Below are 25586 nucleotides of genomic sequence, written 5' to 3'. Positions count from 1 at the left end.
CTCGTGCGCAAGCGTGTCCGAGGGGTCCAGGCAACGGTGCCGCTACAGGACTTTGCAGTGCTGGGAGACAGAGAGAAGTTACGAAAGGGAGATAAGGATTTATGGCGACTGTCTTTCCAAGCGAAACACATGCCCACGAACATATATACAACCCAAGCACACGAGGGAGATCACATCGGTGAAGAACTAGCGATCCAGGAAAGCGAACCGAGTGGGAGGAAAGATCAAGGCATTGGCACGCATTGCATCGTCTCCGCGCCACCAGCTACCCCACCCTCCCTCCCGCTCTCTTCGCTCTAAACGTGTCCAGGTGGTCACCCTCGGACCCACTCACACTTCTCAGACGCACTGCTGCCGCTACTGCTGCTGCTGCGCGAGGGCGGGAACAGCGAGACATGGTGATGGTGGCGATGCTGCGGCTGCGCCGAGACAGCGCGGACGGCAGCAGCGTCCACACCGAGCCGCTCCGCGAGTGGCAGAAGGGTGGCGGCCATCACATCGACAGTGTGCTGGAGCATTGGTAGCGGCGCGACACTCTCCTCATGCTGTTCGAGTATCTCCAGCGTATCCACCGTGTTCGACTGCAGCTGCCGCAGCGCGTGCTGAAATTGGTGGAGTTGGTGAAGAAGGAATAAGAGAACGTCCTCAAGGCTGTGGATGGGCGGCTGTGTGGAGCAAGAAACACCCTTCGTGGCCGCCACCGCCGCCTCCGTCGCTGCGGCATCACCATTCTCTGCCTCGTTCGCTTCGTTGCCCTCTGCATTTCCGGTGAACTGCGCGGCGGCTGCCGCAAAGCGGCCAACGACATGTTGGAGTTGATCGCGAAACGCCCCCAGCATCTCTGCCGTCACAGACACCGAGCTGTGCGCCTGCTCCTCCAGTTGGGCAAGCCGTTCATCGATGTCCTCCATGTACAGGCGCAGCTCCGCCACAGCATCGGGTACCACGAGCGCTTCGTCCGTTTTCGCTGCGGCGGTTTCGTTGGCTTTGGCGGATGACGCGACGACTTGCAGGTCTGTCGCGTGCTCCCTCACCTGCTCTGCGGCAGCCATGCGCTGCGCCAGAGAGTCGACGTCCGCTCGTGTGGCCGCCACGTTGTCGCGCAAACCTGCCAGCTGCTCCTCAACAGCTTTGTGCACCTTCTGCTGCTGGCCCAACGTCCTGTGCAGATCTTGCACCTTCTGCGCCGCATCCGCCTCGTGGGTTGCGCTGACCTCCTCCACTCGCGCCTGCAGATGCTTGTGACGATCCTCGACGGCGCGCAGCCGCAGCTGGATCGGGCCCATCTGCGCCGACTGGTTCGACTCGACCACATCGACGACATCCTGCACGTACTTCTGCAGCGTCGGCAGCTGCTGCCGCTGCACCGATTGGAGGGCGCTGCACTGTTCGGCAAGCTTGGCGAGCTCAAGCGGGACGCTGTCTGTTACCCGCTTGAGCTCAGCCAGCTCCGTGGTGATGGTGGTGAGCTGCTCCGTCGTGACGTGACGCAGGCCTTTTTCGAGGTCCTCCTGACGCTCACGCTGTTCCTCAAGCGCTACCTGTAGGCTCCGAACGACATTCGGCATCTCCTCTCGTGCAGCCGCCGCCTCTGCAGCTGCGGCAGACTCCATCTCTGAGCTTGAAGAGGGAACGGCGGCAGACGTTTGATCTGCAAGGCGCATCTCGCTGAGCCCGGTGAGCCTCTGCTGCGTGTCTTGCACCGATGCCTGCAACACCTCCAGCGTTTTTGCCTGTACCACGAGGTGAGCACGCACATCAGCCAAAGCAGCTGTGTTCTCGGGCGCCAGCTCCAGGTGGTCTCGCAGGCGACGCGCGAGGTGCTGAAGACACGAATCGTTGGCTGCAAGGTGCGTGACAAGTTGCAGCGGGGAAAGGAGCTCTTCCACTTGACGCGCCGTGCGTGCCGACTGAGTGTCGATGGACGCTGCCGTTTCTGAGCACTTCCTCGGCACCGCACCCAGCTGCAGTTCCATGTCGCGCTTTAGCGCATCGTGCCGCTTTCTCCCGTCGTCGGCCTCGGCGTGCACGCGGTTCTGCAGCCCTTCCAGACGCTTTGCGACCGAGGCTGTCGCGTCAGCGACGGTGAAGGGCACCTTAGCGCACGCCTCCTCGACTGCCTCGAGGCGGTTATCGAGAACCTGAAGGCGGCTGGCTAGCAGTTGCAGGCTGTGCTGACCTTCCTCCGGCCCTGACGTGCTGGCCATGGTGGTCGGCGCCGCTGTCGCCAGCGCAGGAGTGCTCTCCCCCTCTGCAGGCGGCTCGCGCACAGGCGTCAGCGCCACCACGCTCGACGCCCCATACTGTTGCTGCTGTTGAACTTGGCGGACACGGTCCATGAGTTGCTGATGCTGCTCCTCCGCGGCACGCCGCTGAAGGGTCTGTTGTGTCCTGAGTTCCTCATAGAGCTCTTTGTGGTGAGCGAGGCGCTGTTCGAGCACCTCCCGGGTGTGCCGGGCGCGTTCTTCGTGGTACTGCCTCGCTTCTGCCAGCTGCTGCGTCCAGCTGCTGTTCAGCCGTATCCGGTCTTCCTCCGCCGCCTGCAGCTTGCGCTGCGCTTCCTCGATGTCCTGCTGCACCCGGGTCACCGGAAGTACGCACGTCTGCTGAATGAGTCCCTGCAGCGCCTCGCACCTGGCCCGAACGCCTTCCACCGCGCGTGGCAGGGTTGCCTCAACCGCAGCAAGTGCCGCCTCCGTCCGCCGTAGACGCTCATCCGAGGACTCCCCTGCCACACGAGCTCGCTGCAGCGCCTCCTGCTGTTCCGCCAGTGTCTGCTGCAGCTGGCGGAGCTGTGCGTCGGTCTGCTGCTGACGTTCTCGGTGCATCTGCTGCGTGCGCTCCTCCAGTAGCCTCACCTTGGCATCCCAGACATCCGCCAGCTCCGCCCTGGCTTGCCTCACTGCCTCTGCGGCGCAGGACTGGACGCTGCTCATGTCTGTCCGCAACTGCTGTATGTCACGTGCGCAGCTTTGCCATTGCTGATCCTGCAGCGTTTCCGCGGAGTACGCCTTCATGCTGGCTTCGACTGCCGCCAAGCGCATCGCAGCTTGCTGTCGCCACGCATCGGCGCCACCAAGGTTCTCTTGCGCCATGGCCTGTGTCTTGCGCACCTCATCGTGGAGGGGCTGCAGCTGCGCCCGCAGCAGAGCGGTCACCTGATCACGCGACATCCACTCGCTGCTGCCATCTCTCTGCTGCTCCTCTACATGCTCGCGCACCGCTAGCAATTCACCAGCATCAGCCTTTCTTTGCACCACGCTGGAGAGAGCTTTGTGCTGCTGTGCCAGCCGGTCCACTTGCGCCTCGACGTCGGCACGGTACTCCTGTAGCTGCCTTTGCACGCCGCGCAGCTGCTCAGCAATGCGGCGGTCCACCGTGGCAATACGCTCCTGCTCCTGCTGGCTTGACACCAACGCAGCGGCGGCGGCGCTGCCCGACGCATCGCTGCTATGCGTGCGTTGCCACTCCGACAACTGTGCCTGCAGCTTGTGCATGTGGGAGTATAGTCGTTGCTCTGCTTCGCGGCACTGCTGCTGTGCGTGCTGGGCCACGGTTTCGCTCGCCGATGCGATGTGCAGCGCCTTCTGGAGATCCGCTTGGGTGCTTGACTGCAGGGCAGAGAGCCGCAGCTTCAGCAAGTTTTCCGCGCTATCGCGGGCTGCTTCCCGTGCCAACGCGCGCACCTGCGACACCTCGGAGCCTACCTCCGCCTTTACCAGCTCGTGCAGCACGCTTGCCACGCGTGTCTGCCGGTCCTCTGCCTGCTGCTGCTGCCGCGCGAGCCCTGCCTCGAGTGCTTCCACGCGGGCCGCGAGCGACGCCGCGGCACCGGCAGGCATCGTTGCGTCGTGCGCAGGGCCAAATCCATTGTTGACGGTCGAAGAAGACAACATGCCTGCATGCGTTGGCCGGGCGAATGCACCAGACAGGGATATCGAGGTCGCGCCATCCGCGGTCGTGGCTGCACTGTTTTCTACGCTCTTGTGCTGACTGTCACACTTGCCCCCATACCCGAGTCGCCCCTCCAGCGCGCGCACAGACTTTTTCAGCGCCTCGTTCTCCGTCTGGAGCTGCGTGATGAGACTGCGCATTTCAGAGAGCTCGGCAGTGGTGCGGTGAGCCAGCTCACGGACGCTGTCGGCCCGCTTCGCCTTCTCGAGCTCCAGTTCCAACAGCGCGCCTCGCACCTGTGCATTTACGAGCTGTAGCGGTGACGACGACGGGCCAGGTGGCCGCGGATCCGCACAACCGCCTGCCGACGACAGTAAGCGTGACCGCCGCGCGGGGGCCGATGGATCCAGTGAGGTCGGCGCTGGCGGAGACGGGCCTGCCATGCGCGCGGCACGGTAGCGGAGGTGCTGTGGCAAGGGTGGTGGTAGACTCAAATCATGATCGAACACATCTAGAGCGGGCGGGCCGTCGTGGCGGTTCGGTGTCGCACCAAGGTAGTCGTCGACGCGGCGCTTCGCGCGATCGTAGTTGTCGCGACGATGCGACAGCTGCTCAAGCGTCGCCTCCGTGGAGCGCAGCGTCCGGTCGATAGAGGATTGCCATGTGGCGTCCATGGAGTGGAGGGGGGACGGAGAGGGGGTGGCGGAGAGATGACTGAAAAAAGAAGCCTGACTTCTCGGACAACGACGATGTCTCTATCTCTCTCTGTGAAGGTGAAGCGAAGACGGAAAAATAGAAGGTGAGCCGTAGAGGCGCGCGCTGCGGATGGGGTGTGCGCGCCGGTCTTGACACGCACACAGATAGACGGAGAGATATGGGTGCACTCTTTATCTGCTGGTGTAATGGAGAGAAAGCAATGAAGAGAGCTGGAGGTGGAAGCAGGTCAGATGTGTCTATGCGCGTGTGTCTGCACATGTGGAAGGGTTGGTGAGTCTATGCGTGAAAAGCGCTACCGCTGCGGATGCTGCTTCACCGCTTGTGTGTATATATATGTGGGTGTTTCAACACGGCTGCGGATGGGGGATGGGGTGCGCTGCCAGCGACTGCGTGCATGTGTGCGCACGTGGGGCAGAGGGTTGTGTGGGCGAAGTTGGGCGGGGGCGTGCCAAAAAGAGCGTAGGAGCGACTTTGTAACTTCGATATATGCGTGTGCGGCACGGTGACACACACACACACACACACGCACATGAAGAGAGACCACGCAAAGCCGCGCAGTACGGCAAAGGCAGCGAAAGGGTCATGTGCTCGGCGCATGGAAGATCCGGAAGCAACGTGATACGCTTCTCCGCCCATGCTTAGGCAGCGCCAGGTCATGTAATGCCGTCTGACCAACGCGCGTGCGCCTCTGTAGCGAGACAGCGAGGGCGGTAGTTTCTCTGTCTGCGTGTCTGTGCTTGCTCTTCATTATGAGCGGCTGTTGGGGTAGCAGAGAGGTGTATCATGTCGCACACGCACGTACACACACACACACACAACACCGTTTCCGTGACGCGTTAAGGCCAGTGTGTGGAAGTGCGTGAACATCACCCGTGTATGTCTCTTGTGAGGGTGGGCAGTCCTTGTCAGAGCATGAAGATGTCTGCCTCGCTGTCGGCAGCGTCAGCGGTGCCTTGTGAGTGTGCAGCACCGCCGCCACCGCCATTGCCCTCCTTCGGCTCTGCGGATGGTCTCGAAGGGAGCCTTTGCGCGACTTCTGCCGGCCGGGCGACATCTCGACAGACTACCGCGTCCTGCACGACTGCAGGCGTAGAGGTGGTGCTCTCTCCTAGCAAACGAACCACGTGCACTGACATGTTCCGCTGCGAGGTTGCGGCGCTGGCAGTCGGCACTGCTGCTGCAGATTTGGTCACTGTTGCAGCTTTGAAACTGTCGTGGCCTTCCGAGCGGGAGCGCTTGCGTGGATCTGCTGCGCTCGCGATGACCGCCTCCGTCGTGGAGTGCTTGCCAAGTCCGTGCTTCAGGACTTCGCGCACATACTGCAACTCTTCCTGCAGCCGCCCAACGTGGTGAGTCATCAGCTGCTGGGCTTCTATAAGTTGCTGCCAGCAGAGCAGCTGACGCTCTTGAAGCGCAACGAGGGCCTGACACCACTCAGTCGGTGGCGGAGGGATTGGATGGAGTGACGGCCGTAGTGGCGGAAGGGGGTGAAAGGTGGTATCCCCATTGACCGCCGAACGCGGCGTGGGCCCCGCGCCTGCAGGCGTTCGGCGCTGTGCGGAATCAGACTGCAACGGCAGAGACCACGTTGCAGGCTGCGTGAGGGCGCGACGACCCTCGTCGATGTGCTTTGTTCCGCCAAGCGCGCCGCTGGTGCCCGCCGTGGGGCCCAGATGGAGGCGACTACGGCGCAAGGCAGGTGGAGGGACATACGGGCAACGCGCGTACCGAGCTTTCTGCTGCGCCACAGCCGCCATGGCTGGGTTGATCGATGCGCCAGAGGCGACCGTGTTACGAGCTTTCGGCAGATGCTGCGACTCCGGCTGCAGTTCCTGTGTGGCACCGAGCGCGTGCAGGTACGACGACTGTGTCACCGCTGCCGCTGAGCTCAGCATCCGCGGGTCGGCGGTAAGACTCCATTGACTGCGGTGCTTTTTGTCAGGCTCCCACGACATGGCGGCGAGGAAAGTGGCGCAAGCTTGGGGAGCTTGTGCGTGTCGACCCAAGGCGAGCGCGTGCGGCACACCATGGTCGCTTTGCCTCCACACACAAGAGGGGAGGGGGCGGAAAGGGCACCTCGAGCGACGGCAGTGGCTAAGTGCGCTTGCGTGATTCTGTACGGGGCTGCGTTGGCCACTACACGCGAGTGGGCGCGTGTGTACTGGGGTTTGGTGAAGGGGAGAAGAGATGGCGGATGAAGGGAAAGCCGCCAAGGGGTAAAGGCGGTGACCATGAACGCTGAGCAGCGTGTCTCGCATACTTGTCGATCTTCCGCGTGCATGTTTCCTTGCGCGCATGTCCAGTGCTCTTTGCCATAGACATGGCGTACACACACACACGCACACGCACACGCATTGTACGCCGCGCGGCGGGCTGGGCTCGGCCTGAACTACTCTTTGCCCCTTCAAAGCGTTGGCAGGTGGACAGGCCGAGACGTGAGGGAGGGGAGGGGGGGGGGCTAAAGCATGCGCATAGACAGCGGAAGAGCAATCCAAAGCAGTGATGCGACCAAGAAGGCGCTTGCAGGGAGTGGGGGCGGAGGGGGGGGGGCAGACGCCACGAGACGCACACTATGTGTGCACTGGGAGGAGGGAAGGGAGGGGTGGTGTGTGCGTGTGTGTGTGTGTGTGGGCGCTTCATTTCGCTTTTAAGCCCCCGCTTCTTGCTGTCGCTTGCATGCCTTCCGTGGCGCCTGGTCACCTGCACACCACACGTCGTGCCCCTCCACCGCGGTTGGAAATGTCAGCCACCCCATGCACTCGCCCTCGTGGTCGCGTATGTAGAATCGACCCTTGTCGCAGTCCAGCCGAAAGACGGCGCTGTACGACTTGCCGTTCCAGTCGTGAAAGTAGCGGTTTTGATCAGCAGCGTAGACACAGTTTCGATCCAGGTCAACGGCGGTGATGACACCGATGTGTCCCCACGGGCTGCCCCAGCTCATCGGGTAGACAATCAAGCTGTCCGCCACCGGAGGCACCAGTGAGCCTTGCTTCACGAACTTGGCGGGCACCTTTTCCCAGGCGTCTCTGTTCGTGTACGGTCCAAGGAGCTTCACCTCTGTCGCGGCATTCACTTCCTTGAAGGACGATGGCGAGCCGGCACCGGTCTCTGCCGCAGTCCCGTGCATGGCCGCACGTGCCCGCTGCGAGGTGGGTGATGGGTCCTTCTTGAGTCGGTATGCGTACGTGCAGCTAGAAAAGCAGTAAGCGCAGCTACGCTCTGGCAGCAACAGTCGGTGCGTCACCCAGAGCCACCGCCTGGCAAACTCGACACACTGCCACTGGTACCCCATAAAGATACCTTCGCGGAAGTTCTTCGTGCTTGTCCATGTGTTCGAGGTGCCATTGCTGTACGCAGGCACGCCGTTTTGGGTGTAGCCACAGACACCATGCAGGGTAACGGCACCAACCCGGCTGCTGCTGCGGGCCGTGACGACGGACGGGCGGAGGCGCTCTGCACCGGCGGCGTTTTCAGGGTTGAAGTCGACTTCTTCACGCGCGGCCGGACGCAGACGGCGCGCCGTGCCCATCCGATCGGGAGGCCTCGTCACGCGGCTTCGAGATAGACGAGCTGAGGACGAATGCGCTTCGTTGGCTTTCGCTTCTGTGGATGATGTGCATCCCATTGAGCGCAAGATACTGGCCTGAGACGTGTGCACGACTCGAGAGAAGAATGTGCTTGTGTGTGGCACCGGCACTAGATGAGCAGCAGGTGAGCATCCGCTCACAGAGGCAGCACAGCGAGAAGGCCGAAGAGAACGTGAGAGCGATGCAGCACTGCTTCCACACAATCGAATGGGAATGGGGGGAGGGGAAATGTGCGGATGCGCGTGCGTGGGTATGTGATGGCACAAGGCAGTGATGGTCAGCAATGCTGGCGGAGAGAAGTCATTCTAGGAGAGGACGGCGCCACGGAAGCACACGTGCAAGGATGCGTTGAAATTGCACGTTTGTAAGTGTGCGTGTGTGTGCCGGTGCGTATTATAGAGAGAGGGAAGTCGGCGAAGGCGGAGATGTGCAGACGGAGAGGGGCGTCGACCCACTTTTCTATGCGGTGCTGCGTGGCCTCCGTCTGCAGGTGAGGTCGACGCAAAGAGGCCAGAACCCTCACCCCCATACACACACACAAACACGACGACGCAGAACTAAAAAAAAAGCATAAAAACGCAACGCGTGGGGACAGCGAACGCTCTCGTGGCAGGCATCGAGAACGCCCACACACATGTGCGCGGCTGTGTCGTATACAAGGGACAGGATGCCATCATTTTCTCTCCGATTCACCCCCTTCCTCCTACCTAAAACTGCCGGGAATGCAACAACGAGAGAGAAGGGGGCTAGCCTGCACATCTGTGGGCACGTGGCCACGCGCGCCTCCGCAGGTGGTCAGAGGGGGGAACGACAGATAGCATGGAGAGAGCGCGAGCGTCCATGCCGATTCGCACCATGATCGTTTTCTGTATTTTCTTTCTTCGTCCTCTATATGTGCATCATGGGAGAGTGAAAAGATTGGCGACACCCACCGAAGTAGTGTGGAGACGTGAGATGGACTGCACGGTGAGGAACACGCACACAGACACACAGAGAGAAAGAGAGCTCCAAGAGCCTGGGCGAAGACGCTAGTGCGGAGCTCAGCACCGGCAAGATAAGACACAGAAAGACAGAGAGATTGCCACGAGCGAAAAGCACAAAACGGAAAGCAGAAAGCGACAGCGGAAGATAATGTGCCGACATCCGATGAAACGCAGGTGCGCAAAGACACCCACGCACACGGTGAGCGCAGAGGAGCGCACCGTCACACAGCTCCGCAAAAGACGGAAGCCTACCGTAGCGAAGCCAGCAAACCTGCATTTTGAGGTAGACGAGCGCGGCGTAGACTCCGGCAGACAGGCCGTGGGTAGCGACGTGATCACGGTGGTGGTGGTTGTGGTGCGGGGGGGGCTACTTCCCCCTGTATGCACTACCCCGCTGTCACACGTGGTCACGCGCGGCGCCATCACCCACTCGCGCGTTCTGCGCACGGACGCCTCTTTTGCGGTGACGTGAGATGTGGAGCGTGTAGCACTCGCGGTGCACCTCAACGGCACCGACGGCGTTCGTGAGCCTGTCAAAGCCGCACTGTGGATGCGCAACCACCGCTGCCAAGAGACCCCTGAGCATTTGTTGTGTTGCCCGGGCTTGAAAGAACAAAGTCGTCACGGAATTGCCGACGCCAGCGCTGCAACGGTCGCCTTCGCCGTCCCCCACTCCCAGTTTCTCTGCGAGCCGTTTGGGCTGCCCGAACCGTTCCTGCCCCCGCCCGAGGGGGCACCCGGCCCCTCTCTCCGCCGTCGGTGCAAACCGTCCAAAGTGCCTCACCCCCATCGTTTCGAGATTACGCGTTGCCTCGGCTTCGCGCTCCGACCAGCGAGATGGGGAGCGGCTGTCGGCGGAAAGAGCGCGTGAGCCATCGGAGAGAAGACTACGCGCACAGGACGCTGTGCTGCCAAAAGGAGGCGGGACCCTCGAATTGCGTTTCTGCGCGGACGCGCACGAGGAGAAGAGCTCGCTCATGGAGCACCGAAAGGTCGCAGATGGCGCCTCATTACCGTAGCGCTCGACGTGACCCCTCCTGAAGAAGACAGTGGCCTAAAACAAAGGCGTGTTTGCTTTTCCTCAGCAGGCCCATCTGCTGAATATTCAATACGAGTCGACCTCCACTTCACTCCCCAGTCGCTCCTTGGCCCTGCCGCAGGCCGCCACATTGTGGTGCCGAAGTAGCCCTAGACACACGCGTTACAGCAGTGCGCCGGCTCAGTCACCGGAGCACGTCCCCTGCCTCAAACTCAGCCCACCCACCAGTAAGCCGTCTGAGGGCCGGGGGGTGGGTTGGGATACGCTCGAGTCAGGTCGACACTCTGCCTAATCGTATGAATGGCTGCCTGGCCTCCCCACCGAGAGTCAGTGCACTGGGACCTGACGCCACGCACTGCAGTGTCCCACGTCACCGAGGACCACACAGAGCTAAAAGAATAAAGCGGGGGAGGGGTGAAGTGGGGGAGAGGGCGCGATGACTCGTGCACTGTCGCAATCAAACTTGCGCAGCATACACCACAAAGTTCGTAGGTGTCGGGCTAGGGAAAGGGTGGTGTGGCATGGGGGAAGGTGGGGGCTGAAGATAAAAATATGTGCGTGTGTGTGTGTGTTTGTTGACGCGCCGCAGAGAGAGGAGGGTGGAGGCTCGCCAAACAGTGGCGGAGGAGAAGACGAACGAGATTACTAGACGCGCCGACTCAAATCTCATATAAAGCCGAAAGCAGTAAGATACCGTTTTCTCGGACCTGTCAACAACAACGACACAGGGAAACACATCAACATACACGCGCGTAAAAGATCGGAAGGGACCCCGCTGAGTCCGTCAGGAGCATTCAAAATGGAGAAGGTGCCCGGTGGAGCAGGAAGAGAACAAAACAAAGACATTGCTGAGGAGGTGCAACACATCCATAGAAACGAAACGATCCAAAGGCATTTCTCACCCCCAACGCTCCGCACATGCTCATAGGTGTGCGAAAGCACGCAAGCCATCTACGCTGGCGCACCCGCTCTCATCTCCCCTTCCCCCGGCCTTTCCCAGTAGCGGAGTGACACCGTCGCCCCCCCCCCCATCTCCTCAAATCGCTCGTTTCGCTGGTCTTTTTGTTTTTGTGTTGCTTTTTCCTGCAGCTGCCAAATGCGAAAGACGCGGGTAGACGGGGCGAGAGATCAAAACACGGCAAGAAAAGAGGCACATGAGGTTCCGTCATACCCGGGGATCGAACGCGCACGAATACGACACGGATATTTCGTGTCGTAATGCGCACGAAGCGTTCCCTCTCTCTCTGACTTTCGAACTCCAGTAGCAACGCCTTCCCCCGCCTCCGTGAGAGCTGCAGAGGACATGGCCGCACGAGCCCTTCGGCTGCAGCTTGAATGCGTTGATCTACACAGAGGTTGAAGTAGGTGCAGGGGAAGGCGGCGGCGGCGGTGGTGGCGGCACGGGAAAGGATGAGTGGTGAGGGGCGGAGCGTGGGAGTAGAGCTAGAGAGATATGGAGGAAAGGCAAGGCGGAGCCGTGGATGTCGTGGGGGGTTACCGCAGCGGCGCCGGACCGTCAACGAGAGAACGGAAACACCAAGGGAAGAAAGCCCCCGATCTCCCAAGAAAATAAAAACAAACGAAACAGCCGCCGCAGCAGGAGTGCGCTGCACTACGGCGCAAGAGCGTGCAGACGCACAGGTAAATGGAAGTGGCAGCAGAGCGCAGGAGGCGAGAGGTGTACTCCCTGCGTCTATTCGCGCATGCGTAAGACAGCGCACGAGAGGAGGCGAGAAACACACGAGGGAGGAAGAATGAAAGGCGGCACGACTCTCAACGCACCGGAGGAGAAGGTAGCGGGAGAGATGCAGACCCACACACACAGGCACAAAGAGCGCCCTTCAAACGGTTGGGGAGGGCTGCCAGTGTACGTGTCAGCAACAGCTCCCGCTCCCTCTTCCACCATCACCGCCTTCCGCCCTCACTTCGCCGCGCTTCTGCTTGCTCTGGCCTCTCTAGGTCACCAGTTTCTTCTGCACGCGCGAGCATGTGCATGTGCCCAACCATGCTTTCACGAACATCACTCTCCATCGCTCTGGGCTCTCGCTGTCTGCCTGCCCCCCACTTCTCGAGATCCGCAACGCTTGCACAACTTCTCTTCCTCGCCCTCGCTGCTCCAGAGGTTTTGCATTGCACGAAAAGAGCAAAGGCATCAGGAGAAGAGCCAGAGAGTCAAAGGGGAATTCGGGGGATGAGGACAGCAGCCACAGTAGCGGCGGACCATGTCGTATGCACGCTGAGGGAGACGTACTCGTACACTCGCACGCACAAAGACTCGATCCCGTACTCCAAGGTGGATCCTTGAAGAGGAGCGCAGTGCCGACAACGAAGAAGGAAGGACGCCCTTTGTTGGGAGGCAGGGAGTGTAGAGTCGCAGGCTCCTCGATTGCATGAAAGAGGGCCACACATAGCGCGGGCACACGCACACACATATATACATCCATCCTAGATGCCGCGCAGGACAAAGGAGATCGGCTTTTTGCGCAGACTCAGAAGTGGTGCGATGGAGCCAACAACGGCGGCCGCGAGCGCCATGCCGAACACAACGATCACTAGCGCGTAAGGGAAGCTAAAATGGAACGGAATGACCATGATCTGGCACAGTTCAATGGCCATCGTCACGCCAACCGCAACGCCCACCACCAGCCCCAATGCAAATGCGGAGATGACAATACAGAGGGACTCGTAGACGGCGCAGCGCATCAGCTGCGCGGTGCGGAAACCGAGCGCGCGCAACACACCAAAGGTCCACGCATTGAGCTGCACGTTAGAGATGAACGTGGTCCACATCATGAAAGCGCAAAGCGTGATGCAGATGACCGAGGTGAAGTAAAAGAAGCCCATGATCAGGTTCTGCACCGAGCGGAGCTGCTCCACGGTGGCCTCGGTGTCAACGATGGCGTGGTAGAGAGTATCGGTGTGCGTCTGGAGCGCGTTCACAAAGATCTCACGCTCGCGCTTCGTGACATTGCTGCGGAGCTGCACATACAGCACTGCCTGCCGCACCTCCAGGACGGAGTGGTTGGTGATCGAGATCATCTGCTCCGCGTCGAAGTCGAGTACCGCCGGGTTGAGCAGGCTCTGGAAGTACTTGGTCGGCACCAGAATGGTGCCTTGAGTGAAGAGGATGGGCAGCGAGGAGACCGCGAGGAAGCCGGAGATGCGGTCCATGAGGGCCCGCGGCTCGAGGAAGAAGACGGTGGACATGGTTTGGGCACTGTCGTTCAGAAAGTAGTCGAAGCGCAGCTGAGCCGCGGAGTTCACGTCCAGCCCAATCTCGTCCTGGGCGGCAGAGGAGATGATCATTGGAATCACCTGCGACTCCTTCGCCGTCACGTTCGGAATCTTGACACCGTAGGGGAACCCATTGACGATGATGCCCTGCTTCTTGCTCACGTTGCGATGCGGCGGGTGCTCGTACATGCTGCGGATAACGTCGCGCTGGTGGAAGGTGTTCATCGGGTACTTGTAGCCGCTGCGGTAGCTATCCACCATGTTGAATTCCGGGTAGGTGGCGTCCATGAAGAACTCCGTCACCGCCCGCACGCCGATGGTGCGGAAGTTGCCGATGAGGTTGCCGACCTGTGTCCTGCTGGCGATCTGCGGGTACTCGCGGAGCGCGAAGGAGGTGTAGGCCCACTGCGTGGCGTAGAGGCTTCCTTCACCACGCATGAACGCGTCGAGGCTTGCCTGGTCGAGGGGGTTCCAGAACGATTTCGAAGTCACTGTCACCGGCGCACCGGTCGTCAGCTCCGCCAACTGAGAGGAGATGGTGGACATCATGCTGAACATCATGCCGGATGCAACGAGGCACGCCACGCTTAGTAAGAACATCACGTACGCCTTGGAGTTGCGGTCGCGGTGACTTCGCAAGTTCTTGCGGATAAGCGTCCATAGTCGTGTCTCGCGGCCCCACAGAAGCAGATACAGCACAAACACCTCCGCCGGCCCCTGGACGACGTACGTCATCATGCACAGCCCGGCAATCATGCAGATAAGCACAAAGTCGAGCAGGATGAAGAACATCATCATGTTGGAAAAGATGAAGCTCAGCGGCATGAGGTAGTACACCAGGAAGCCCGCGAAGACCAGGAAGATGCCGAGGAAGATCTGCCACATGCGCAGGCCCATCTCCTCTAGCCGAATCGCCTTCACGTGCGCCTCGTTGTACACCTGGCGGTAGATGTCCAACGCGTCACGCAGGCTGCTGCTCAGCGCCCTCTTAACCGGGCTGTAAGTGGCCACCAGCGGCAGCAGCAGACCCATCAGAATGCCAATCGTTATCGCAACGATCGGCACGTCGCCCAAGCGGGTGGGCGCCTTGGTGAAGTTCGCCAGCATCCGCTCGAGTATCGCATTCGTCGCACACGCGAGTAGCACGCCGAACGCTGTGCCAGGCACGGTGAAGGCGAGTGTCTGCATAACCAGAATACCGATAATCTGCGTGCGCGACATACCCTGCGCGCGAATCATGGCCAGCTCGAACTGCCGCTCCTCAGCGTTGATCTGAAGCAGTGTGAACATAAGGATGGACCCGAGTACAACGATGCCGACGACCACCGTCACGCAGGCCGCCGTCATCAACGTGCGGAACGTATCAAGTGTCTGGATTGTTGTGTCCACCGGAAACTGCAAGGTGCCTTCGAAGCTGAGGCCGACGGCTTCCATCAGTTTGTTGCTCTTCTCCGTCAACATTGCCCCGCGCAGCTTTGTGTCGGCATAGTACATGTCGTATCGCCCCTCCAGCATCACCACCACCATCATCGCATAGTCCTGGATGTCTAAGGAGTTCGTTGACGGGAGTGTGATGTTGAACAGCTCAGCAGTGGTCGGGAAGTAGTAGCCCTCTGACGGGCTGATACTCTGCGGCCCAAGCAGGCAGCTCTGATCCACCAGCACGTTCAAGAATTGCCGGCAGTCCATGATGACGGCGTTGCCTAGCGCGCTCGCGTACTTGCCAGCCGTCGTCTCCACCGCGTCCGCCATGGTCGCTGCCATGCTCAGCGATACGACGTCGAACAACGGTATCGAGTCCTCGGTGATGTTGTTGAGCATGAAGAAGGCCGCTAGGTAGAAGGAGATGGGGTCCGTCACCTTTTTGGGGCGTGTGATGTTGAAGGACAGGGTGTCGATGCCAATGGCGTTGCTGAGAGACGACGCGTTGATGCTAAGATGAACGCGCTCGCCCTTGTTGCCGGAGACGCCGATGTAGTTTGCAGCTGAGAAGAAGATTTGGGCCTCGTCAAAGCCGATCTCTCGGTACGGCCACCCGCGTCCAATGCCGGCCAGTTGCTCCAGCTCGGAGTTGATGAGCAGGATGTTGGCCGCCGTGACGCGGTCCCTAGTACGTGTACCAGCGGCGTGGTGCATGCTTGCGCGATAGGTCGCCTCGGAGGTGAGGCTGGCTCGAGCGATCCAGCGCGGCGCAGCGCCAGCGACGACCGGCGATTTGACGAAGCTCTGGTTCAGCTTCGTGTAGTTGAGCAGCAGCGTCGCGCCGCCGCCGTAGAGAATGACGTCCATTTCACCCACTGTTAGTTCCGCCAGGCGTAGCAAGATATATGGGGTCTTCCAGATGCCAATGAGGACAACAGCAGAGAAGAAGACGAGCAGCATCACTGCGGCGATGCCGATGATGATATTACGCGGTCGGCGCCGGACATCGGCGACTGTGTAGATCCAGCTCAGCTTCAGTGTTTCGAAGAAGCCGGTGCGGTCATCCGAATCCTCGGATTTCTTCACGGGTACTTCGATGCTCATCTTGCTGATGGCGCGGCGGGAGAAGAGGAAGAAGGTGGTGGTGGTGGGGAAGCGTTATGTTTCCTTGACTCTTCTGTGCCCGTTGCTTCTTGCTTGAATGCGCTGAGCGGAACGTGGCAATCCGATGAGGCAGGCGCGCACGCGCGTTGAGCGAAAAACAACGCAACACGGCAATAGAAGCCTGGGACACACGCGTTAATGAGATTCGTGTGCGCTCTCTCTGCTACGACGTTGGCAATCTCCGTGTGAATAGAGCAAAGAAATCAGAAAAAAAAAGCATAAAATACAACAGTGAACCGAACAAGACAGAGAGCGAGAAAGAGAGAGAGGAGAGGCGGACCGGAATGCGAGCGGTTACAGCGGTGCAGCGGGACGATGATGTGCGTATGTGTGTGTGTGTGAGGTGATGGCGAGAAGGACTCCACGACCTCAAACCAACAGTAACGAAATGAAACGGGGAGTATCGCGGCGGCACACACACACACACACAGAAAAGAAAAGAATGCTGTTGCGTAGATTCGAAAAGCGTTGCCAAAGCAATGAAAAGAGAGAAAGGGACAAGGGGGCAGAGGACGGCGACAACAAGTGCGGGGCACCAGCGCCACGCATATCCACGACCAGCACACAGGGTGAGAACGACGAGAAACACGTACCACTTCTCCGAAGAGCAGCGTGAGGTGGGAGGCTGTCAAGCGAGAAATGGAGGGAGAAGTCGTTGAGGAAAGGCAACAGCACACAAAAGGAAAACCGACGCGCGCGCACACATGCAGGCACAGGCACAAAGACGACTTCACCTCTGGCCAAACGAAATAGTAGAGGAAGGGGGTGGGGAGAGAAGGGAGGGAGGAGGGGGGGCGAAAGAAAACGCAGCACAAACAACAAACTAAAAAGAGATACAAACAGTGCACGAGAGGAAGAGAAGACAGACAGGAGAGATCAGCAAGGATGTCGAGCACGATGTATAGTGAACCGACACACAGATAGAGAAAAGGAGGCGGGTGGCGATGGTGGGGGTAACTTCTGAGCAGCGTAAGTACACAGGGACTCACTCTCTCTTACACACACACACACATACACAGATAGAAAGAGACACTGATGAGCAGATGAATGCCTGAGAGACAGAAGAAGATCAACAACGAGGAGAGAGAAAAGGTCCACTTCCGTTGAGGAGGAAAAGCAATGGCGGAACCGAGGAAATGGCTACTAGCACATGTAAGCAAGCAAACAAAAAGCCGAAGACGCGCGCACGCGCACACAGGAGATCGAGGGAGGGAGGGGGTGGCCAAAGCTGCTCTACGTCGGCCTTCGTTCCTTTCCTGTTTCTTGATTCGAGACGTGTGCGCTTCTATACCGTAGAGCGGCGCTGTGTGCTGATTAGCTTTCCTGCCTCGCCCCTTTCTCTTCCTTCGTTTCGCTTGCGGCTTCGTGGATATCGATTCTTCGTCAACTCACACCGCTACACGCACACACACCCACGTGCAGCGGTGCAGCAGAAGGCTTTGAGAGAGAAGGTAGATGGTGAGGGCGTACGCAGCAAAACGGTGCCCGAATGAGAGACACAGCCGCCGGATCACACGAGATGTCGAGAGAAGATTGGGGTGGGTGGGTGGGGGGAGGGAAGGAAAGGAAAGAGGCAGAATGCAACGGTGCTCACTCGTAGTTTCTCGCGCGTGCTGTGCTTTCTATTCAGCACGCACGTGATTCCAGGTTTGCGCGTGCTCGTGTCTGTGTGTGGCAAGAGGGTGAAAGAAGGGTTGGGTGGGGATGGCGTGTACGTTGAGAAGGATGTGTTACGTTGACAACAGAAGCACACACACTGACACACACACGCAGGCGCACACACCTACACAGAGAGACACAGACAGACGCCGGCGCACTTACGGGCGCGAGCAGCACAAACACAAAAGATGCGGTGATATATAGAGAGAGCACGAGGGCCAACGAACAATCACGCCTGCTTCCTTCGCCGGAGTGGATGGCTGCTTCAATGAGAGAGCCAGTGCGAGGGAGAGGGAGCGATGCAAGCAGGGAAGGCGTGGCCTTGTGAGCAAAGACAGAAGGGCCGAGTGGGTAGGAGACAAGGGCGTGTGGGTGTAGGAGAGAGGGGGAGGAGAGGATGAGGCGGGCGGGTCAGCCAGCGAGATACCTCTCGGCGTGAGGTTGCAAAATCAACCGGAAAATTTGAAAACGGAAGCAAAGCAGCCGCAACAAAAAGATAACGTGGAGAAGTTATTCAAATTATGGAAAGGGAAAGCGAATAAGCGAAGTTGCTACGACACACACGCACTGCCTATATGCATATATGAGTGCGCGTGTGCATGCGTGTGCGCATATGAAGGCGCCAACAAAGACAGAGACAAGAGGCATAGGGAGGGAGAGAGAAAGAGGGAGATGGCGAGGCCGATAACAAGTGGAAGAGCAGGGGCGGAAGAAGAGAACAGGGCATAGGTGTGCACAGAAACGCATCGACAACGACGGCGCCTTTCGGCAAGACTGTATGCACCAGTTTCCATCACTGATGACATCTCGCGCACACGCTAGAGGCGCGAGACGGTGTCGGCCGAACCAGCGTGCGGTTCTCACGGCCTTGATGAACACAAGCGTGCGGCGAGGAAGTTGGATTGGGGCATGGAGGCGGCGATGGGGGAGGGACAAGGATGTTCACGCGACTATCGGGGGCAATGCCTATTGTTTTTTCATCATGTCAGAACACGCACCGGCAAAGAGGCACCAACGACAATGCAGAGAGAGAGAGAGACAGCGAGCGAGCAGTGCTGCTTGGCGCGTTGAACGCAGACTGAGTATCTGCGCCGAACTGCATACGCGGAGCCGACAGGGAAAACAAGTCGCAAGAGAGGCCGTTGAGGACACGCCACGCGCACAGGCGACACATAGTATATATAACGAGAGAGAGCATGTAGAGAAGACCAGCCCTTACACAGACGGCGGCAGCGATCGCACGCGTGCTTCTTCACGGATGCGCGATGCCGCCTGTGCCAAGGTGCTCGGCTGTGCGCGGCCGTACCGTGACTCGTCCACCGGCGGAAACCACTGCCGGAGATCGGTGGCGTGGAGGTGAACAAGGCGCACGCCATCCCCCAAGGTCGGGTTCAATGTCAGGTACCCACTTTGCTGAAGCTCGTGCAAGACGATGTTTTCTGCCTTGTAGCAGTTCTGCGGATGGGCGACACTGCGCACAAACGACGGCGGCACCGGCGGCACCAACACAAAGGCGTCGTGAGAGCCACGATAGTCGTACAAGAATGGGGCGTCGAGAGGGCTGTCGCTCTCGTAGCGGGTGAGCGCCAGTGCCAAGGGGTTCGCTCGCTTTGGCGCAGACTTGGGCCGCATCGCCTCCCCCTCCGCTATGCCCGTAGTCGACGTCTGGCACGCTCCGCAAGGCGCTGCGTGGGGAGGAGGAAGAGTGCTGGATTGGCGAAAGAGGTCCTCCACCGCTGACAGCGAAAAGTGCTCGGGGGAGAGATACACATCCGCGTTGCACACCATCGTGAGGCGGTGCGAGAGGAGCTGGTTGGCGTAGGCGAAGAAGTCGGCGTACAAGGGCATGCCGCTGGCAAAGCGTGCCACAGGCACGATAGGAGCGGCATGGCGTCTGCGGTGTCGTGCGTCTGCCGGCGCCGTGGACGTTGTCAACGTCGATGCATTTTGGAAGTGAGGGTTGCAGAGAACGTGCTTCAGCAGATGATCGTAGGCGTCGACCCCTTCGACGATGAGGTGGATGGACGCGACGCCGGGGTGTTGCTGATTGAGCCGAAGGCACTCCATGTACTCGCGCTGGCGGGCGTTCTGATGCTCCCGAACGTCTCCGCCCATGGCAAGGGCGCCTGGAAGCTTGCGAACGAGAAAGTAGGAGGTGACGATGTTCATGGCGGATGTCGGGTAGGATAAAGAGTGCGGCACGCGCACGTGTGTGTGCGTGGGGGGGGGGTGGCAGGGGTCAGGGTGGAAAGCGAAGAAAAGGGAGGACGAGCGAGGTCTGCCGCTGCTGCTTCTGCTTCTTGTACCCCGGCGCCCTTCCCACGGACCCTTCGCTTCTTTCACTCGTTCCCCCTACACGCGTTCACCGGGAGCAGGCCTGAAAGCCGAGGAGGAGTTCGTGGCATCTGCCGAGTGCACCGATTCCAACACCAGCGAAAGAGAGGAGCTGCACTCAGCTGAGTCAGGTGTACAGGATTCCTTTTTTAGCCCTTCACGCGACCCTCGCTTTCGGCTCCACGCGCCCAATCAGCCCTCACTGTGTGCATGGATGCGCGTATGTGCGCGGGTTTGTGCGTGCAAGTGCGCACGTGGCAGAGAGGAGGCGAGAGGAGGGAGGATGCTCGGAGGCTTTTCCCCCACGAGGGGAGAGCATGCGTACAGCCTGACGGTGCGCAACCTCATCCGTCGTGCACTCGCCTGTACGTGCCTTGGTGTATGTGTTGCGCACGAGTACAGGCAGCGAGAGAGGGATACGTAGACAGCGGCATCAAAGCGGTTGCAGACGGCGCATGGACGACACTACCCGCCCCTCCCCTCAGGGCGGTGCCTCCCACGTCGGTACCTCGCCAACGCACATGGCACTCGCAGGGCCCGACTTCCCCGTTTGGTTCTTTGCCCTTGTTGAGCACACAAGGTCGAATCGCAGCCGCAGTCGTGCACACACACACACGCGAATACATACACGCAGAGACACTCAACTTGGAAACGCCTGAACACACGAGAGGGAAGATACGCAGACAACACGTCTCTTCTTCAGGCAAAGGTTTCCATTCTGCCATACAACACGGCTCCAGCAGTGCGCCACCCCTGGATGGTCGCAAGCCCCCCCCCACCACCACCACATCGCGTGGTGCGAAGCAGCCCTGGACACAAGCGCCACAGCCACGCGCTGACCCGGTCAGTTGAGCACGACCCATGCCTCCAACCCTACCCACCACCCGCCTAACAGCCGCTCCTTCCATCATGCCGGCCGCCACCCTGTGCACCTTTAGGGGTGGCGCTGGCACTCTGCACATAACGTGGATGGCACAAGCGTGTGCTCGCTGTCGCGGGTCTCTCCCACGCACCGCCATCTGGGACCTCACCGCCGACATCAGCAGCGATGACTCCCACTGACCTCGCCGTGTCGTGGGCACGCGACCCTGTCACCATCAGGGGTGGTTCGGCATTGGGAGGGGTGGCGGGGGCTCCACGGCCCCCACCCCCCACCGAGAGCAGGCGCACTGGTCCTTGAAGCCACGCACGGAGAGGTGTCGCATGTCATGAGAGGACACACAAGAAGGCAGAAGAAAGCAGCGAAGAGCCAGGGAAAGCAAACAACAGCAAGGCGAAAGAGAGGTGGGCGGGGAAATAAAAAAAATGCCCGCAGACACTCTGCAGCACCGTTGCGCTCCCGTCCGTGCACTCCCTCGGGGAGGGGGAGGCCGCGCGGATGACGGGCAGCGACTAATCCGTAAAAAAGGGGGAGGGGGTAGGTAGGAGAAGACACGGCAGCGGGAGGGAAAAGAACAACCAACGGGGCGAGAGGGAGGGAGGCAGCTAAAGGGGGCACGCTGCCGACCACAGAGCTGCGCTCCCTCTCCCCATCATGCCGCCGTCACCGCTTAGCCATCTCGCACTCTCTTGCGCTCGCTCGTGCGCTCGTGATTTCTTCTCTGCGGCGTTCTCTTCCTGGCTTCCACCTTCCCTGCCCGCTTCCTCAAGTATACGCGTATGTGCGCCTGTGGCGGTGCCACAGATCGTTTTTGCCCCTTATTTCTTGTGCTGTGTTAAGGGAGGAGAGGATTCAATGCACGCACATACACAAACACATAGATAAGGCGCATGCCACGCAAGCGACCGAGCTCGTACAACGTGTATCATAGCAAAACAATGAAACAAGACGAGAGATGTAGAAAGTGGATCAACGGACAGTGCGTGCTGCTGCGTTTTCGAGAGCCACGGAGAGGTGCGGGGAGGTGAAACTACACAGGTGAGGGCACACGGACCGCAAGCGCGAGGCTTTTCGCGAGGGAGGGGCGGATGGGGCATCCGCGTGCCCAGCAGCACGTGAAGGTAGGCAGCTGAGGCTCGCCCTCCTCTTTCTAACCGCTGTTTATTTTTCACCTCGGAGCTCCAGACCATACACGCACTTCCACGCATGACGGCACGGGTTACTGACGGCGCAGCAGCTTTTCCTCTGGAGTGATGTCAGCGTTCATGAACTGGAACGCGTGAGTCGTAGTCTCGTTGTACGCTTCGCCTTTCTTCAACACTGTCGATGGGAAGGCTCGCACGTTGGGGCTGTTCGGGAAGTACTGACACTCCAGGCAGATCGCACTGTGCTGCTGGAAGCGCTGCCCTTTTGCGCCGGAGGCATTGGCAGGCAGGTGGTTCGCTGTGTAGACAACAATGGCTGGGTTCGTGGTGCACACCTGCATGCGCAGCTTGGTAGCGGGACTGTACACCAGCGCTGCCTCCCGCAGGGTCGAGTCCCACGTCTCAAGGGCGACCAGGTCATCGTAGCCGCCGCCGTCGCGACCTTCCTCCTTCGTCGCCTCCATTCCCTCGGCAACGCAGCGCAGCGCCGAGTAGTCGTGTGGGGTACCTTCGACGGGACGCATATCACCATGTGGGATACTCAGTTCATCGGTGACGGCAAAGTACTTGGACTGCAACTGCAGGTAGTGGTTCGCGATGTTTCGCGGCAGCGGCGCCACCGCATCCGTCGCTGCTGGTCGCGGAACACCGTTCAGGTTCCAGTACGCATGGTTCGTCAGGTTGATCACCGTCATGTCCACTGGCGTGTGGTCCGACAGCGAGGCTTGAAGCACGTACTTGAGGGTGGGCACTGGAGCTGACTTAATGATGCTGTAGGTAGCCGTCACGAAGAGTTCACCGGGGAAGCCCTGATCCATGTGCGGTGAGACGAGGTGGAACGCCACACCAGTCTCATCCCTGCCGTCCGACAACAGGTACTTCCATTCCTGGTGTTGAAACCCGACCGGGCCGCCGTGGAGGTTGTGCGGGCCAAAGTTTTTGGCGAGCGTATACGTCGTGTTCGCCATCTCGAACTCGCCATTGGCGATGCGCCCGGCGTATCGTCCAATAGTATGACCGATCACCGCATCGGCGCTGAGTGCCTCCTCCGGGTTCGTGTAGCCGAGGCACACTTCCAACCATTCATCGTCCTGCTCTGCAGTCGCCGACGCCGCAGTGGTGGCCGATGCTGCGGCGTGCGGTTTGCGCACCTTCACGGAGTTTAGCGCCGCACCATGCGACAGCAGCTGCACGCGCAGGTTTTCAGAGCTCAGTGTCACGATGAAAGACTCGCCAAACGCCTCAGCATGGGCGCCGTGCGCGGACGTCACCGTCGCCGGGACAGGCTGCGTGTCGGCCATGCTCGACTGCTGCACACGTTGCGGCGCTCTGTGTGCGCGTATGCGTGATCGAAGGCGTGTCCTCTCCGCCGTTGCAGGGACGTCGGTGTCACGTCGTACCGTGGCCCCCAACAGGGAGGGAGGGGCCGCACAGGATGTCCACGTAAGAGAGGAGGTGGATGCAAACAGTAAAGTGGGAGAAGCAGCAGAGCAGCGACAGCACGAAGAAGTGATGGTGATGGGAGGAAGGCGCTAGCACGACTAGCGCAGCGTCTTCCTGAGACCTGTGGGAAGGGTATAGTGAGAAGCTTGAGGCTTGGCTTCGGGCGTGGGTTGTGCGGATGGCGAAGGAGGGGGCTCGGAGGAGCGGGCAGGAGATGGATTGGAAGACAAGAAAGCCACACGAAGATCGAAAAGCCCCCAAAGCTGCCGAAAGCCAAGGCGGGTCGCTCTCTCTGTGCGTGTTTTTTGATGAAGGGGAGGAGGAGGAGGGGCTGGGGACGGCGGAAGAGGGCAGCGGTGCCTCTCCTACTCTTAGCGTTCCCTTCGCTTCGTTGCACTCCGCGATGCGCCGATTGAGCTGTGGGCGGTCTTGAGGTGTTAGGTGGTGGGTGGCGAACGGCACGGTACAACCCAACAACAAGATGTCGGAGGGGGAGGGGGGATGCCGAACGGCGACAAGGGACGTTGGCGCTGTCGATGCGGCCGTTTTGGCTGGTGGTATGTGATGTAGCTTTTGGCGCAGCTGCGGCGATGCGAGAGGGTGTCGGTGGCTTCGAGCAGCCAACGAGGCGGTACAAGCAAGGAAAGGCGATGGCAGGAGTACACAGAGAAGCGAGCGATATACGACGCGCACGCAGACACGCTGACAGAGAAGCCCTGTAGCGGCGCCACGAGCGCGCGTGGTTTGCTGTGCTCATGCGTAGCGGAGCAGCCGAAGGGCGGATGGGTAGGGAGGGGCAAAGACCAGGGTGAGGTACGAAATAAGAAGAGTCAGGCACCTTGCATGTGCCGCGCCCTGTGTGTTGGCGGTGAGACAGTCGAGATCGAAGAGGAGCGGCTGGTGAGAGGAGGGGTGTTATGGCGAGAACACTGTGACAGGTACACACACTGGACCGTCCGTATACACACCCAATCACCCATGCGGGAAGCGGTGCCTTCCGTCGGTTTCGCTTCACCGCTTGAGCACTCCCCCGCCTCCCCCCTCGTCCGTGCAATTCGATTTCCGTGCATGTCTCTCCCTCCCATGCACGCGCGGCTACGGCATCGCGCGTGCATGGCGCCTTTCCTGCGGCACATGAAGATAGCCGCACTCGCTCTGGTGGCTCTGTGCACCAGGTAGCGAACTCCTTGACGGAGAAACAAGTGCATCCACGCATGCAGCGGTGTCGAGAAGAAGAGCCGGCAGTCAGTAGCAACAACAGAAGTGAATAGAACAGCAGTGGTTAGCAGGAGCGTAAGAACAGACACAAGTTACTCATGTGTGTCGGTGTGGCGGAGGTAGGGCGAGGGTGCGAGGACGAACTGTCCAACAGAGGCCCAGCACGATTGGGGAGGGGACGGGGGAGGATGCTGCGGAGGACGGTGCTGGGTGTGGCGGCCACGTTCCTCATTGAGCGATCGACGGTGCAGTACGCCAATGTCAGCCGTCCTCTTGCGACGGGCACGCCTCCTCCATCCCGACGGTAGCGTTCAGCGTACGCTCAATAAGATACAGGCGTACCACCTGCAGGTTTGCCATGGCCTCCGTTGCGACACACTGAACGTGGTACACTTCATACTCGGTGGCGCGCAGCAGGGCCAGTAGCGCCCCGGCCAACCCGCCGATGCCGGCGAAGGACAGAGCACAGCTCGTCTCCTGCTCCAAGCCGCGTGGCTCAGGCACAAAAAAACGCTGCAGTGGCGGCGGCGGCGGCGCGCCGTGGCCTCGCCGGTGCGCAGAGGCCGAGAGGGAGGACGACGGCGACAAGGATGACACGCAGCAGGATGATGGGCCGGACAAGGCGGAGTCGCTGGACACGGATATATCCCTTTCAGTGTACATGGATGCCAAGATGGAAGCGTGAATCACCGCGCACTCGCTCTTTGTGCGTGTTTGTGCGTGCATGAGAGCGTGGCGCACACGTCGCACAGCGTACTGTGGCGCGCCGCTGCGCGTGCGAGAGTGAGAGGACGCGGAGGGGGGAGGAGACGAGATGCCGCGCGTGGAGCGAGAGACATTAGAGAGGCGCAGTCGCGTTGAACGAGC

At 60.1% G+C, this 25586-nt stretch overlaps 7 protein-coding genes across 7 annotated transcripts; all 7 read right to left on the bottom strand.

Moving 5' to 3' along the window:
* Positions 1-314: 314 nt before the first annotated feature.
* LINJ_23_0520 (conserved hypothetical protein) lies at positions 315-4568 on the bottom strand (the record flags this gene model as incomplete). The annotated part of the gene is made up of 1 exon (XM_001465691.1): positions 315-4568. The coding sequence occupies one exon, from the start codon at positions 4566-4568 to the stop codon at positions 315-317; it is 4254 nt and encodes a 1417-aa protein (XP_001465728.1).
* Positions 4569-5516: 948 nt separating this feature from the next.
* Positions 5517-6566, bottom strand: LINJ_23_0510 (conserved hypothetical protein; the record flags this gene model as incomplete). Its single annotated transcript, XM_001465690.1, has 1 exon — positions 5517-6566. The coding sequence occupies one exon, from the start codon at positions 6564-6566 to the stop codon at positions 5517-5519; it is 1050 nt and encodes a 349-aa protein (XP_001465727.1).
* Positions 6567-7258: 692 nt separating this feature from the next.
* Positions 7259-8236, bottom strand: LINJ_23_0500 (putative trypanothione synthetase; the record flags this gene model as incomplete). Its single annotated transcript, XM_001465689.1, has 1 exon — positions 7259-8236. One exon carries the CDS (start codon positions 8234-8236, stop codon positions 7259-7261), a length of 978 nt encoding a protein of 325 aa, XP_001465726.1.
* A 4429-nt stretch (positions 8237-12665) lies between these two features.
* Positions 12666-15980, bottom strand: LINJ_23_0490 (permease-like protein; the record flags this gene model as incomplete). The annotated part of the gene is made up of 1 exon (XM_001465688.1): positions 12666-15980. The coding sequence occupies one exon, from the start codon at positions 15978-15980 to the stop codon at positions 12666-12668; it is 3315 nt and encodes a 1104-aa protein (XP_001465725.1).
* A 2934-nt stretch (positions 15981-18914) lies between these two features.
* On the bottom strand, positions 18915-19868 carry LINJ_23_0480 (conserved hypothetical protein; the record flags this gene model as incomplete). The annotated part of the gene is made up of 1 exon (XM_001465687.1): positions 18915-19868. The coding sequence occupies one exon, from the start codon at positions 19866-19868 to the stop codon at positions 18915-18917; it is 954 nt and encodes a 317-aa protein (XP_001465724.1).
* A 2264-nt stretch (positions 19869-22132) lies between these two features.
* On the bottom strand, positions 22133-23359 carry LINJ_23_0470 (aldose 1-epimerase-like protein; the record flags this gene model as incomplete). The annotated part of the gene is made up of 1 exon (XM_001465686.1): positions 22133-23359. The coding sequence occupies one exon, from the start codon at positions 23357-23359 to the stop codon at positions 22133-22135; it is 1227 nt and encodes a 408-aa protein (XP_001465723.1).
* A 1621-nt stretch (positions 23360-24980) lies between these two features.
* Positions 24981-25445, bottom strand: LINJ_23_0460 (hypothetical protein, unknown function; the record flags this gene model as incomplete). Its single annotated transcript, XM_001465685.1, has 1 exon — positions 24981-25445. One exon carries the CDS (start codon positions 25443-25445, stop codon positions 24981-24983), a length of 465 nt encoding a protein of 154 aa, XP_001465722.1.
* Positions 25446-25586: the final 141 nt, after the last annotated feature.

Source organism: Leishmania infantum, chromosome 23 (assembly GCF_000002875.2).
Source record: "Leishmania infantum JPCM5 genome chromosome 23".
Lineage (NCBI taxonomy): Eukaryota > Euglenozoa > Kinetoplastea > Trypanosomatida > Trypanosomatidae > Leishmania > Leishmania infantum.
The sequence above is the reverse complement of the archived record's forward strand: the minus strand, read 5'-3'. Positions and strand labels throughout refer to the sequence as shown.